The sequence below is a fragment of the Podarcis gaigeae genome, assembly GCF_964106915.1.
Source record: "Podarcis gaigeae genome assembly, chromosome: 15".
In the NCBI taxonomy this organism is placed as follows: Eukaryota; Metazoa; Chordata; class Lepidosauria; order Squamata; family Lacertidae; genus Podarcis; species Podarcis gaigeae.
Genome location: NC_139692.1, coordinates 39,054,132 through 39,069,455, shown reverse-complemented (window position 1 = coordinate 39,069,455; position 15,324 = coordinate 39,054,132). Strand labels below are relative to the sequence as shown.

General features: G+C 43.1%; 1 protein-coding gene across 1 annotated transcript in view; it reads left to right on the top strand.

Annotated features, from left to right (window-relative positions):
- Positions 1-1,300: 1,300 nt before the first annotated feature.
- AATF (apoptosis antagonizing transcription factor) overlaps positions 1,301-15,324 on the top strand; it is a 62,550-nt gene continuing 48,526 nt past the window's right edge. The window contains exons 1-4 of the mRNA XM_083714555.1: positions 1,301-1,429; positions 3,963-4,142; positions 6,800-7,237; positions 8,271-8,408. Coding sequence (XP_083570681.1) covers positions 1,342-1,429; positions 3,963-4,142; positions 6,800-7,237; positions 8,271-8,408 — 844 coding nt within the window. The 5' untranslated portion in view covers positions 1,301-1,341. The remainder of the gene's footprint in view (positions 1,430-3,962; positions 4,143-6,799; positions 7,238-8,270; positions 8,409-15,324) is intronic.

Here is a 15,324-nt window from a genome sequence, read left to right as displayed (position 1 = left end):
TAACACATTATTAGAGCGCAGCATGAAGATCAAGGCAGCTTAGACTGAAATCCATCCTCTCAGCTGTAAAAGTTAACACACACATGGTAGACATATTGGCCTGCGTTCTCACAAAAGCAAGGAGGAGTTGTAATAAATGTGTTAAGCCTTCAAGGTGCCACAAGTGTCACCATGTTGCCCTCCCAAAACTGCAAGACCCAGAGTGGTTTAACAATCCATTGCTCTTCCCAAGGAACTTGGAGAGCTGTAGCTCTGATAGAGGAAATGGAGGAGTGTGTGTCTCCTAACATCTCTCATAACCCAGAACTATGGCTCCCAGATTTCTTTGGGGGAAGTCATGCCTGTCTCAAAGTGGTGCCCTAATGCTAGTGCTGCTGTATGTCTAGATTTTCCTGGATATTACCAGGATTTCAAAGGCGGAAGTGATGTCTGGAGGGAATTTCGAGAAGGCCACGGTTTGTCCTGGATCTTCGACAAGTAAACAACAACAAAAAAGGCAGGTTTTTTGGGGTGTTTTCTGTGTTTTCCTATAATAATAATAATAATAATAATAATAATAATAATAATAAAAAGCTAAACAACTTTCAGTGTTTTTACTTTTTGAAATATGGCAACCCGACATAGTGCTTTAAATAGATTTGTTCTGAATGTGGCCACTGCCATTATCATCACCCTCACTTTTAATGTGCATGCTCCCTTGGCGCAGGGAAATCATGCTGAAGGCAACCCAGAACATGAAAAGAAAATTACACAATTAACTAAAAACATACCAAAATAATAATAATAATAATATAATATTAATTTATTATAGCCCGCCCATCTGCCTGGGTTTCCCCAGCAACTCTGGGGGCTTCCAACAAAATATTAAAATACTATCAAATATTAAAAGCTTCCCTTCGGATGTCTTTGCCTTCGGATGTCTTCTAAAAGTCAGATAGTTGTTTATTTCTTTGACATCTGATCAATAAGTTGATAAAAGCGTCTCGTTAAGAAACATTCACCGAAATTAAGCAACAAAATTTATACACTGATTGTAAAACAAAACAGCAATCCTCGAACCCCCTTAAAGATTCATCGCAAGGTCTGGCAGCCTAAATGCAAAACCACGCAGCAAAAAAAATAGAATAAAAATAGGGTTGGCCGCTGCAGTGGTGCTCCAGCCATAATGAAAACCGCCCTAGGAATTTGAGCGGAGGGTGCACGTGCATTTAATGTATATGCATGGCTGTGTCCGCGCGTACAAAAATGTTGAAAGCGAGAGGCCCTCCCCTTCCCCGGGCCTTTGGGCGGCACTTTGCTGCCTCCGCCCCCTTTTCCCGGGCGGGCCAGGAGAGGCTCAAGATGGCGGCGCCCTTAGCGGAGGAGCTGGAGCGGCTGCTCAACCCGCTGCCCCGCGCCTTGCACGACCCCGAGGACGACCCCGAGGACGGTGAGCGGGTGGTGGGGGGAAGCAACCGCAATGCCGGGGCGGCTTCGGGCTCCGTCTCTCTCCGAGAAGCAGGGGCCGGTGCTTGTGTGTGGACGCGTGGGTTGGAAACGGTGGTGGGAGAACCCCTCGACACGTGTGTGTTTGTGTGCGCGCGCGTCGCTGGGTGGGCTTCACCAAGCGGGTGGAAATACTCCTGGACACGTGTGTGTGCGTGTCGCTGAGTGGGTTTCACCAAGCGAGTGGAAAGGCCCCTGGACACGTGTCTGTGCGTGTCGCTGAGTGGGTTTCACCAAGCGAGTGGAAAGGCCCCTGGACACGTGTGTGCAAGTATCTCTGGACACGCGTACGTGTGCGTGCGTGCATGCGTGTACTTGGGTTTCAGAGAGCTAGTAAAAGTTTCCTTGGCCACGTGTGCACGTTATGTAGTGGTTGTGTGTTTTTTTTAAGCAGACTAGGGGAATTGTCCTGTGTGTGTATGTGAGAGATGTTGTTTGGAGAGTTGTTAGGTGAGACCCCTCTTCCCCTCCCAGAACTACAGTTCCCATAGCTTTGAGAAAAGAGATGGATTGTTAAGCGACTCTGGGAATCGTAGATCTTGGAGGGGAGCAGGTGGTCTCTCTTAACAACTCTCTTAACAAACTACAGCTCCCAGAACTCCTTGCAAGAAGTTTAAGGTGGCCTCCTGTACTAGGGTGTATCGATTTAGAGGGTGAAAATTTTTGCACGTGTCTTTTATGAGGCATCTTGAAAACGTGTTTCCAGGTGTGAGGAATTCAAATCTATTACTTTTGTTATTGGACAACATTTAGCTTGGTAAGTCTGTTTGATGAAGCACATAAACTGCTTTCAGAAAACCACAGAATTTCATTTTATATTCTGAAAATGTCAGATAATGCTAAATAATACTAATACTGCTAATAGTATATGATATAACTGCAGGTACTTGGCAACCATTAAAAATTTACACGCATTTTACTTACCAAGGAAAACTACATTATATTAATTTAACCAAAATAACATTAACTGCTTTCAGTTTTAACTTGAGGATGGCCATTTGTCCAGTCTAATTTTAATTTATTTGAAATAATTTTGGGATGCATTTTAATCAATTGTTTGTTTGTTTTTATGTATATTGTGTTTTTATATGATGTTAGCTGCTCTGAGCCCAGCTCTGGCAGGGAAGGGCAGAATACAAATAAAGTTTATTATTATTTTCAAATCATGTTACAACTTTTTAGCACCCCTCATTTTTGGAATTTGAAAGTTGAAAAACTCAACACACCCTACTTCTATATACTATTCACCTGGGATCTTTAATGTTGTGTTTTCATATTGTAAACTGCCCTGTGATCCTTGGATGAAGGGCAGTGTATAAATTTAATAAAATAAAAACAAACAATTAAAAATGTTGCCATATAGAACCAAGAGGTTTGCAGCTGGTTCATTCAATACCACTGACTGGTGCATAATGTAAAGGTGTTTATTGCTGAGATGGTATCTCAGTTAACATCATGGACCTGCTGTGATAATTGGCAAAGAAATTCAGAACTTGATCTCAAGAAGATCTCTCCTTAGTTAGGACTGCTTTGTTGTAGTTGGTTGATTCATTACACTACACTGCCAGGCTTGAAAGGTTTTGATTGACTAAAATAGTTGATAAAGGACCCATGCAATTAATTGAGTAACATTCCTTTAATGGGGTGACAGCCCTAACGTGTGTTTGCATCAGCCCCCAAGAGTGTAATGATGATGCTCTTAGTAAAATAAGAGAATAGGAATGTGCCTTCCCTCCACTCCTGGGGGCAAATTTATTTGAATATTTGTAATCCATGCTTTCATAAACCATTATCAAGGTTTTTGTATACAAAAATAATACAATCAATCCCTAAATATAACTGGTTGGTTAAAAAGAAAAAATCATATTGTGAAGGCCTGCCTAAACAGTATGGTTTTTCAGAAGATGTATGGAGAAAAGGCAAGGATGGTTTCTGCTGTGCCTCTAGTGGCAGGGAGTTCCACAGGGCAGGGCATGCAATGCTGTTGCCTTTCCTATCTTAACCATGCTTTAGGGATGTGTTGGTAGCTGATGGTGAAAGCTAACCAGAGTTTCTGCTGCTACACATGGCAGGAATCATCTTGGCTGCATCTGAGAGAGGTCTTATTAGTCCAGCATTGTGGTTTAAACAGTGGAGCTCCCAGACATGGTGCAGTGAGCTCTCTTTGTTGCTTGCTCCTGGTATTTAGAGTTCTATCTATCACTGTGAATATTTGATGGTGTATCTTTCTGCGCAGAAGCCATCTCTGACTCTCTAGATGTTGTTGAGCTGCAACTCCCATCATCCCTGATCGTTGGGTCACGTTGGCTGAGGAGCCATTGCAAGTAGTGTTCTGGCCACATCTGAAAAGCTGTGTGTTTCCCATTCAGCCAGTGATTTTGGCAAACTTCTTGGACCACTGGAGGGGTGGGGTGGAATTCCCCCCCCCTTCTAACCCCCCCCATTAATGCCTTTCACCTTCTCTCCCCCTTTTGCAGCCACCGCAGCCAGGGTGGTTGACAAGTTTGATGAAGGAGATGAAGATGATGTCCTTGCGCTTGGGCACATACGAAAGGGGGTCTCCTCCCACCTTTTGGATGCTGATAAGAGATACCGTGGGAAGGCCATATCCCGCAAAGCTTTGGAGGAAGAAATGTGGGGAGACGATCAACTGTCAGGTGAGATCCTGCACCATTCCCTTTTTTTGTGTGGTGGGGGTTTCCCCATTTATTGTCAAGCTCTCTTAATGTTTAGGACAGCTTTTTCCAATGCGGTGTCTTCTAGACATTTTGGACCACAACTCCCATCAGCCCCAGCCACCTACCCCAGACCCTGAAATCATCATCTGAGACCCTTCTTTGTGGGCTCTGCTGCGAGAGGTTCAGAGGGTTGCAAGATGAGTGTGGCTTTTCTTCAGTGACTCCCTGTTTGTGGAATGCTCTCCCCAGGGTGGTTTGGCTGGCGACTCCACTCTACATCTTTAGACTCCAGTAACCCTTTTAAATGCTTTTTGGGGAAGGTTTTATTTTTTAAAACATTTATTTGCATTTCTGATATAATTCTGTACCAATAGAATATGAAGAAAAGCAATGCAAAAAGATTTTCTTATTCTAGTGGTCATCCCTGTTAGCTCCGCATATTCTAACAGTTTGATATACCATTCTTGTTTTCTTGGTACCTTAACTGTTTTCCATTTTTGCTCTAGTAGCACACTGGTGGCTGTTGTCACATATAGGCACAAATTTCTCTCTCTTTTTGGTGATTTCTGTTGTTGTTATCCCCAACAACAATTCTTCTGGGCTTTTGAAAAAAGGATTTCTTAAACATTTTTAAAAGTTCATTATTGATCATGGGAGAAGCGGGGTTATTTTGTGGGTCCATCCCCTCATTTTTATTATGCACTTTGTGGTTTTATTCTGTGTTTTTGTGCTGTGAATATCCCTAAGATTTTTCAGATGAAGGACTGTATACAAATATAATAGATTATTATCATTATTGTTAGTAGTAGTAGTAGTGGTAATACATTTGAATGCTAAGTATTGTGGGATGTCTTGGTTCTGAGCATCCTGAATCAGACAGTTCACCGGCGTTGGAAAAAGCATGCAGCATTAGAATGGTGGCATTCTAGCATGCTTAAGCAGTCTTGCAGGCCGCTCCTTCTGTCCTGAGACGTCACTGTAATATTTTCGTGTTGAATGGAGATCCCAGGTTGTCAGGTTGGTGCTGGATCAGTGAGAGGGAAATTGGCAACTCTTTTAAAAAATATATTGATAGATTTCTCAGAGTCTGTATCCCTGTATGCGGTGCCTCACTCCGCCCCCCCCTTAATAAAGATGTACGTAAGGGTGCTTGATCACCTTGTAATGCTCACCCATTATCTCATTATTTAATGGGAAAGGCTGTCAGCTAATCAATGGGTCTGATAATCGGTTCAGCTGCTGCAGGAAAGTGCAAGTTTGAGGCGTCAATCTGCCAAGGTGGGGGGAGGGGCAGGGGAAAGCTCCATGAACTTCCTTGTCATCCCCCCACCACACCCCCATGCCTGAGCCAAAATCTTGAAAATGCACATATTGTAAAATGGGAGTTGATCTTTAAACAGGGGCCGCTAGCCTTTTTTTTTTTTTTTTTTGCAGGGGTCTGTGGGTGCATTTGCAAACGGGAGAAACTGTTGGGGGTGACAGGCACACATCCTGCAACAGATTCCATTAGCTATAACAGAACGCTTCTTTCAAGCTTAATTTCAGCGGTGGGAGGGGGCCCTGTGGGCACCAGTAAAGGTCTCTACCAGCATATGTGCACCACATTGGTGACCCCTGCCTTTAAGGAAGCTATGGGATTGCTATAACTCTTTTAACGTTACCCTTATAGCCAAGGAATACCAGATCAACTTAGGTTGCGTACACACTTTTTATTTTTAAAGAACATGACTTATTCCCTCCTCAAAAGAATCCTGCAAATCGTGGTTTAAGGGTCTTGGGAATTGTAGCCGTGGGAGGGGGTAAACTGCAGTTCCCAGGAGTATTTTGGGGGAAGTAATGAGCTTCCAATTGTTTGGTGTGTTTGTGAAGGGTGCTGGGAATTGTAGCTCTGAGGTTGGTAAACTACAGTTCCCAGGATTCTTTGTGGGGGGGGGGGGAATTCGTGCAGGATTCCATTCACAAAACAAATACAATACATTGTTACGCAGATGCAATAATTACAACATATAGAGCGCAACAGGCTGAATGGTAATGTTTGTAACAAATTACTGGTTACTTCCTAACGCCAAGTCCAGGATGTACACCATATACAATCCTTAAGCAAGGATGTCCGTTACATTCCAGGGCCCTTTCCTTAATCACATTTGAGGACTGCGTAATATATGAACTCAAACAAGAATGTATTAAGGATGGAAGAAATATATCTGCATCGGATTTAATTAAATAGGTTATATACCTTGCTTAAGGATTGTAATGGTGTACATCCTGGACTTGATTTGTATGTTAGGAAGTAACCAGTAAATAAATTTGTTACAAACATTACCATTCAGCCTGTTGCGCTCTGTATATGTTGTAAGGATTCCATGCACACCCTCCCCGCTAAAACAAATGTAAATAAACCCTTCCTTTTAGTAGCACCTTGCACCTGACACCAGGTGATTGACAGGTGCATGGCCCTGCCCACCTGTCGGATTTGCCCCACAAGACTGATCTTGATAGAGATCTGGCCCCTGGAGCCGAAATAGTTCCCAGCCCCTGGTGTACACAGTTAAGCACCAGCTTTGACCTTAATGGATTGGGTGCAGTTTGTGACGGATAAGTTTTAGCAATTGTCTTTTTGTCTTCGTAATGGATAGATGAGCAGACTTCAAACGAGGAAGAGGAAACGGATGAGGAGGAGGAGGACCAGGAGGAGGAGGATGCTACCTGCAGCGTTGCCAGCAGCCAGGAGGAGGAAGAAGAAAGGAAACAGCTGGGGAAACTGAAGGAAGAAGCTTTCGTTTTCCAGGCTGTGGACGACTTTGCGAAATTTGCAGAGGGGATGGACGAAATGGGCAGTGCAGAGGAAATGTTGGAGGAAGATGAGGAAGAAGACAGCGGAGATGAGGAAGAAGACAGCATGGAAGAAGGCAGTGAAGGTGGAGCGACATCAGAGGAAAGCGCCGCGGGGAGCGAGGAGGAGATGGTGGCAGCGGATGCGAGGGAGAGCAAACATCTCGGGGGGCTGTTGCCGTTCTCAAAAGACCGAGTGGCCGAAGAAGTTGCTAAAGGAAAAGCCGTGAAGAATCAAATAGGTCAGTGGGCAGCCTCTTCTCCCATGTGGCCCCCGATGAACATGGGAATTGTTAGCAGATAGAGTTTACGTATACACAGCAGAAAAAGTCAGATCTTAGTTCAATGAATCCTTGCCTGGAGCTGAGAGGTATTCAGGCTGAGACTTGGTGTAAAATAAGAACTCTTTTGTTTGTTAAAGGAAGCATATTATTATCTGCTTCTCCTCTTCTCTGACACTGTTGTCTGGGCCAAAGTAAGAGGGGGGTGAACAAGCGATCGGCTTGTCATGGTGAAGAGGAGGGGCAGATCCTGGGTGCTCTTGCCAGCGTATTGCTTTCAATGTTTAGGAAGCTAATAAGGTACTGTTTGCCATCCCTCTGGCAGGCAGTTGTGGGGGAGGCGAGGGAATACTTGGGGCTTTGATACGTCAGCCATGAACAGCCATAGCTGCAAAAACAAAACACCCCTGAGTGGCTGCATCTGCTTTGCATGCAGAAGGGCCTTGGTTCAATCCTAGGCATCTCTGTGTAGGGATGGGAGAAACCCTTGTCTGAAACTTTGGAGAGCAGCCGTGTTTGTATTTGTTTTATATAGCTCTTTATTGTTAAAAAAACCACAAACCCACCCAAACAAAACTCAAGCCAGTTTTTGAAATAACAAAACAAGATTATCAGTACTAACAGTTCAGAACAATACTGAGCTACATTTAATTTAATAATACAGGGGTACCTCGGGTTACAGACGCTTCAGGTTACAGACTCCGCTAACCCAGAAATAGTACCTCGGGTTAAGAACTTTGCTTCAGGATGAGAACAGCGGCACAACAGCAGCAGGAGGCCCCATTAGCTAAAGTGGTGCTTCAGTTTAAGAACAGTTTCAGGTTAAGAACGGACCTCTGGAACGAATTAAGTACTTAACCCGAGGTACCACTGTAATAATAATAATAATAGGTGGACCAGTGGTCTGATTCAGTATAAGGCAGCGTCCTATGTTCCTATTTAATTACAGTCTTTTGTCTTTCTCTTCTCTACCCTGCTCCCCGCTTTACTAAAGCTCTGTGGGATCAGCTCTTGGAAGGGCGAATTAAACTGCAGAAGGTTCTCCTGACAGCCAACCAGCTTCCCCAGCCAGATACTTTCCTGGAGTTTAAGAAAAGAGGAGGACAGGAGTTTGCTGCTGCACTCAAGAACAGTAAGAATCTCTCTCCTTTCCCCAGACAAGACTGGTTTTGTGCTTGTATTTTCTGTACTTGGGCAGGAATCAAAATGTATGTTTGGAAGCTCAAGGTGTGGTATGGATTCTCAGCTGTGTTTGGTGCAGAGTACCATATTGGCCTGAATATAAGCTTCACTTTTTTTCCAAATTCCGACCATGAAAAGTTAAAAGTGTGGCTTAAATTCCCGAACTTACAAAAATGTGCTTTTACGATATTGCTGCTGAAACAGACGTGCGGTAAAATGGAATGGGTGTGAGTGCCTGCGGAATTTTAAGGAAGCGGCTTATATTCAGGTATTGTCTTTTTTTCTTTTCCCTCCTTGAATTTTAAAGGTGTGGGTTATATTCGGGTGTGGCATATATTCAGGCTAATACGGTATGTGGTTTCTTTTCCGAACCTAGCCAGGAATTGCTGCAGTCCCCACACGTTAGTGTAAAACTACGGTAACCCCCTTTTTCCTAGTGAACACTGGCAATTGCAGCTCTGCCTGGGAATTGGGGTTCTCTTAGCAACTCTCAGCACCTTTGGCAAACTACAGTTCCCATGGCAGAAGCCATGACTGTTAAAGTGGTATCAGAGTGTAGGGTGCAAATGTGGTTTTAAGTGACAGCTCATGTGATGCTAATTCATCATAGATGAACTTTTAAGTGGTTCCTTGGTGTTTTCCCAGATCCACATCAAGTGAAGTGCTTTATAGTTCACACAGTTAGCTATAGCTTTAAACCAGGTTCCTGCTTTTCCCCTTTTTGCCTTAAAAGGCAAACTCCCACCAATATTAAACCTGACCTTTTAGTAAAACGTGTGCCATTAACGTATTTAATGAGATGCATTACAAACTGCAGCCAGCGTCGTGTTTTCATTACAAGTCCAGAAACCACGATATCATTAAAGACCTTTAACAGAAACAATGGTTGACATTTTGATATTTCCCATAAGCAAAACACTGCAATGAACATGGAGTTTAATATATAAATTCTGTAAAGAGGTGGGATTTTATATATATTAAAAACCCTTAAAAAAAGAAAGAAAGAAAGAAAAAAGCTCCCCCGGCGAGTTAAAAGAAAACCATACATTTTATTTTGCACTGCTCCTGTTATTTGCATCTTGAGCTAGACAAGCGTCAAATATCTAGAACTAAAACAGTTTTTTTAAAAAAAGATTGTTATTGGCTTATGCATGATATTCGGAAGCTTTTGGCATGCAAGATTGTTCTAGTCCTGCAAATCTAGGTCATACAGTACAACCCTAGTTTAATCAAAAGTAACTTCCATTTTGTTCAATAGCGCTTGCTTCCAAGTTAGTGTGGATGGCATTCTATCCTTAGATCATTTGTCTTCTAATCAGTTGAACTGATTTTTTTAACGTCTAAATTTTATCTGCCTTGAGGTGTCTTGTCTTCGCTGACACAGCAGGATAATGTTTTCTTTCTATGAAAGAGATATATTTTAAAGTAAATAATGCATATCATGAAAAATCTCACCACTGGGGCATTTTCAAGATACTTCAGGACATGTGGGCACTTGCTCCCTGATCCTCTGAAACAGATTTCATTGAGTTCAACAATGCCTCAAAACTTGATGAAGGCTTCTGGGTAACAGAGGCTCCTGTTTATGAATACTTTGGAGGAGGAGGAGGGGCACTGTTTCGTCACCAGTTCTGCGCACACACAAGACTTGCAAGATATACGAGTTCTGTCTGGCTCATTTTACCTGTCGGTGGTCCGTTAGCACTTAAAAGTTGTCACTAGTGAGTGAGGTTCTTGGGGAAGGCCGTAGCTCAGTGGTAGAGCATCTGCTTTGCGTGCAGAAGGTCACAGGTTCAGTTCCCCACATCACCAGGTAGGGCTGGAGATACTCATTCCTTAAGCCCTGGAGAGCTGCCTGCCAGTCAATGTAGACAGTACAGTATAAGGCAGCTTCCTAGGTTTGCTATATACCGTGTTTTTCCGTGTATAAGACTAAGTTTTTTAACCAAAATATTAGGTTTAAAATTGGGGCTCGTCTTATACACGGGTAGTGCTGAGGGGTGTTTTTTTAATTTGGAGTCCCCCAAAATAGGGGTCGTCTTATACACCGGAGCGTCTTATACACTGAAAAATACGGTATTTTTTGGGGGGGCACCCCTTTTGACTCTTAAGAATATAGACTTCTTCCTTAAGTCAGACCATTGTTCCATCTAGCTCAGGATTGTCTGCACTGTCTGGCAGCAGCTCTCCAGGGGAGTCTTTCTCAGTCCTACCTGGAGGTGCCGGGAATTTTACCTGGGACCATTTGCATGCAAGGCGGATGCTCTTCGTCCTCAGCTATGGCCTTTCCCTCTTGAGCAGCGGATTGCGGGCACGACAAGTCCCATGCAAGTTGCATCATGGGAGGCTATTGCTTTGTGGAGTTTTAAATGGAGATAAAAAAAATATTTCTGAGAACTGTGGCACAGGGGCACCTGTTTTCCTACACACACAAACACCGTTTATGTTACATCTTTTGTATCTTGGCTAAGCCACCCCAGCATGGACTGGCTCTTCCTTGCTGCCTGTGGATCTTGGATTCTGGCGGATGATTTACTGCAAAATTGCTTATAAATTGAAGTAGAAAATGTTTTGCCGACGTGGCAGCTTTCAAGCTCTGCACCCATTTGTCACCCAGCATTTTCCCTTTGTGTATAGAGCAGGAATTAATTAGGCTGCACTGCAGGGGGAAAAAAGTTTATGGCCATAATTTATATGGGGTGGTTCTTTTTGTTGTTTTCTTTTAAAGGGGCAGTGTTTGTTTGTTTTTGTTTTTTAAAGACCTTTGGGAGCGGGGAGGGGGTACCCACATAACGCACATCCCTGCTTTACAAAAAATTGAATATGCAATATGCATTAGAACACGGATAGAATCTATCTATCTATCTATCTATCTATCTATCTATCTATCATCTCCTGCCCTGGAGTTAGACCCATTGAAAAGAATGGACCTCTGTTAGTCAAGTCTATTTATTTCAATGGGTCTACGCTTCCAGACGAACCTGTTTACCATGCCTTCATTTTGATTCGTTTGCTTTGCCAGAAGATTAAAGGACACTGGCTAAGTAACGAGCGTTCATTCTGATTTGTTTGTGGGAAGGTTAGATGATGTTGCTCCAAAGCAAGTGTCATCATCCTGCACTTTCCAAGGCATATTCTCCCCGCATGACTTCCCTTATCGCAAAAATGCCCATCTTTAAAATAAACTTTAAATTGTGTGGCCTGACTTTGCCTTTATGTGACTGTTTCCCAGCTGAAAATAGCAACAGTGTGGAAAACCCCAGCATTATATATAAAGAGAGAGCACAATATATATTTTGGAAAGTTGTTTGTTTGTTTGCTATACGTTTGGGCACCTCTTAAGACGGGAAAACCAAATTTCGTGTGATGGATTCTGAGCTCAAGGAGCCTGTTTTCATCTATTTTGGGATGTAAGTGGATACCATTTTTGAATCAAGATGGGTGAACTGGACCTTTCAAAATTGTGCTGATTTTTATTTTTATTTTTATTTTTGTTTCTTAGAATTCCTGAGCAATGCTGGGTGTGAGGCTGCTGTTGTAATGTAATATTCAGTACATAATATTATTTGCTAGACCACTTAACCACCTCCTAAACTGCTGCCGCTTTCCTTTATACCAGCATTGAAAAGGTGTCGGTTGTTTCAGTCTTACACTTTTGTTTGTGAAGACTGTTTTGTTCTGGCAGGCCTTTTGGGAACAGACTGCATTTAAGGAAAGAGCTTTTAATAACACTGTCCTGTTTTTACTATCTGTGTTTTTCTCTCTGTAATTTTAATAGATTTGGTTTTCACATCCTTTTAATTCCATTATAATTTAATTAGTTTTTTAAAACTATTGTCTTTTATATGTTTTTTCGCTTTCTGTGCTTTATCGGTGTGTATTTTTGTGTGTGTGGTTTTTTGGTAAGTAGCCTTGAGTCCCAATTCTGGGAAAGCGTGGTTTGGTTGGGGGGTATTTAAAAATAATAAATAAATAATTGTTTGTTTAGTTATTAAAATATTTACATACCACTATGTCATTTAAAAAAATAAAAATCAAAGTGGCGTACCAGAGTAAAATATAAAACTCTACAATAAAAGCCATACAGAAAGTTAAAAACATACATCAACTTACCATTGTGGAGGGTTGTATTCTTAGTTGCCTGTCTAGGCCTGGCGGAAAAGAAAGGTTCTCAGAAGGCATTTAAAAGTTGTTGTTAAAAGATTTTCAGCAGGCATTTAAATGTATGTATTTATGTGTTTTCCGAAGATACAGGGTGGTTCACAACATAAAAATACAATACAGTGCCTGCTGTCTATTTATTACATTTATATAAGACCGTTTCCTCAAATTAGCTCAAGGTGGTGTAGATGGTTCTCCCCTTAACATTTTATCCCCCCAACACAGCCAGATGAGTGGGGTATAAGTAATAAAATCATCACCATCACCAGTAAGTTCAGATCTTACTCAGCTCTGAAATTTGCTGGATTGACTTCATGTCAGGTGTACTCTCTCAGCGTCTCACCTTCTCTGCAGGGTTGTTGTGAGGAGAAAATGAACAGGGGTGGTGGGGGAAGGGTCTAAGAACCATGTGTATTATGTATTATTACATTTTCTATCCCGCCTTTCCTCAAAAGACACACATTCTGTGGTGCAATGGGTCAGTGCGCCCAGCTGATAACCAGAAGATCGGTGGTTCAAGCCCACCAAGGGATGACTGTGGGCCGGTTTCCTGCATTGCTGGGGGTTGGACTAGATCAGAGGTCAGCAAACTTTTTCAGCAGGGGGCCAGTCCACTGTCCTTCCGACCTTGTGGGGGGCCGAACTATATTTTGAGGGGAGAAATGGAACAAATTCCTATGCCCCACAAATAAACCAGAGATGCATTTTAAATAAAAGGACACATTCTACTCATGTAAAATGTGCTGATTCCTGGACCACTGCAGGGCAGATTTAGAAGGCGATTGGGTCGGATCCAGCCCCTGGGCCTTAGTTTGCCTACCCATGTTCTAGATTAGCCTTTCTCAACCTGTGGGTCCCCAGATGTTGTTGGACTACAACTCCCGTCATCCCTAGCTAGCAAGGCCAGAGCTCAGGGATGATGGGAGTTGTAGTCCAACAACATCTGGGGCCCACAGGTTGAGAACCACTGTTCTAGATTATCCTCGGGGGTCTCTTCTCACAATTCCTGACAGAGTGAGAATTTGAACCCTGGTCTCCCAGGTTTTGTTGGGACACGGGTGGTGCTGTGGGTTACACCACAGAGCCTAGGACTTGCTGATCAGAAGGTCAGTCAAAGTGCAAGTAGATAAATAGGTACCACTCCTGCGGAAAGGTAAACGGCATTTCCGTGTGCTGATCTGGTTCGCCAAAGCAGCTTAGTCATGCTGGCCACATGACCCGGAAGCTGTATGCGGGGTCCCTCAGCCAATAAAGCGAGATGAGCGCCGCAACCCCAGAGTCGGCCACGACTGGACCTAACGGTCAGGGGTCCCTTTACCTTTTACCTCCCAGGTTCTAGGCCAATGCTTTGACCACTATGCCACACTGCCTGCCTTTGTAGCTGCCTTGAAAATATTGCCAATTCATGACCAGGTTTACAGCTTGCTTTTAGTCACCTACTGTGAGTTACCATATCTCCAGTGACCCCCCCTCTCTCTCTTCTCCCCCCACTCCCATAAATTTGTTTTCTCTTGCCACTGCTCTTTCAGCTCCTCTCGGGATGCTTGTGTTTAGGGGTTTTGCATGTTCAATTAATGTTAGAGAGTTTTTTTTCTCCTCCCCGCCCCCCCCCAACTTTCCATAACAATTGCAAGACAGAACTAGCAATCTGAGCTTGATTTGCACATTAAAGAGACGCATTAATTAAAAATTCTACTCCCTGGTACGTTTCCCCGGGACCCTTCTATTCTTTATACAGAAAAAGGTCCGTGGTTCTCTGTTGGGTCTCCCACATCAATTCCATGTGGCGCATTGATCTTTTCTGTGTTCGTTTTTTTTTTTTTTTAAAGAAAGATCTTGCTGAATTTCCAGAGGACTGTGTTGTTGATTTTCTCTTATCCACTCACCCCTAGCCCCCTTTCTCTCAAGTCAGGAATAACACCGCACGTTTTTAAGGCTGAGGGAAATAGGAGTGACAGTCAGTGGTGGGCTGAGAAGTATTAGCTCTAGAAATTCAGCGATCAGGGAAACCGTTCTTCCTCATTGCTAGGTGTTTTTTAAGGCCCTGTTAGACTGGGAGTGATGGTGGTGAATGCTTCATGTATCCAAGACAAGGGTAGGGAAACTTCCTCAGCCCAAGGCAACCTCCTGGGGGCCGCATGCCGGTGGTGTCATGGCCAGAGGCAGAAGTAGTGGGAGCAGCAAATGTAAATAGCACCTTTTGCAGAATAGGCCAGTTTTTACACACACACACACACACACACACACACACACACCCATCCCAGCATGCGAGAGGCATTATTGGAGTTCAAGGATACATTCTAGGGAGGCAAAAGCCCTCATGGTGGAGCAGGGCCAGCGAAAGGCAGTGTTCTCTGTGCGTAAAATAACAAATTGAGGAACAGTACAATGAGAAAAATAATAAGTTTATTTTATTTATTCTACTCTTTTATCTTTCTCTCTAATTTTCTTTTTCTCTTCTTTTCTGTAAAGTAGGTGTATGTAGTAAAATTTATGATGTGTGATGTATATATTGTATTGTTGTGTAAGTTAATCTTGACTGTTTAATGAAGATTTTTTAAATGTTAAGAAAAGAAAAGAGAAAAGAAAAGAAAGGCAGCGTTCCGAGGGCCAGATAGCAAAGCCTGGAGGGCCGCGTTCCCTCTCCTGGCTTGAGATCTCCTAACTCTGATCCAGGGTAAGGACTTGCCTTGGGCACTGTTGGC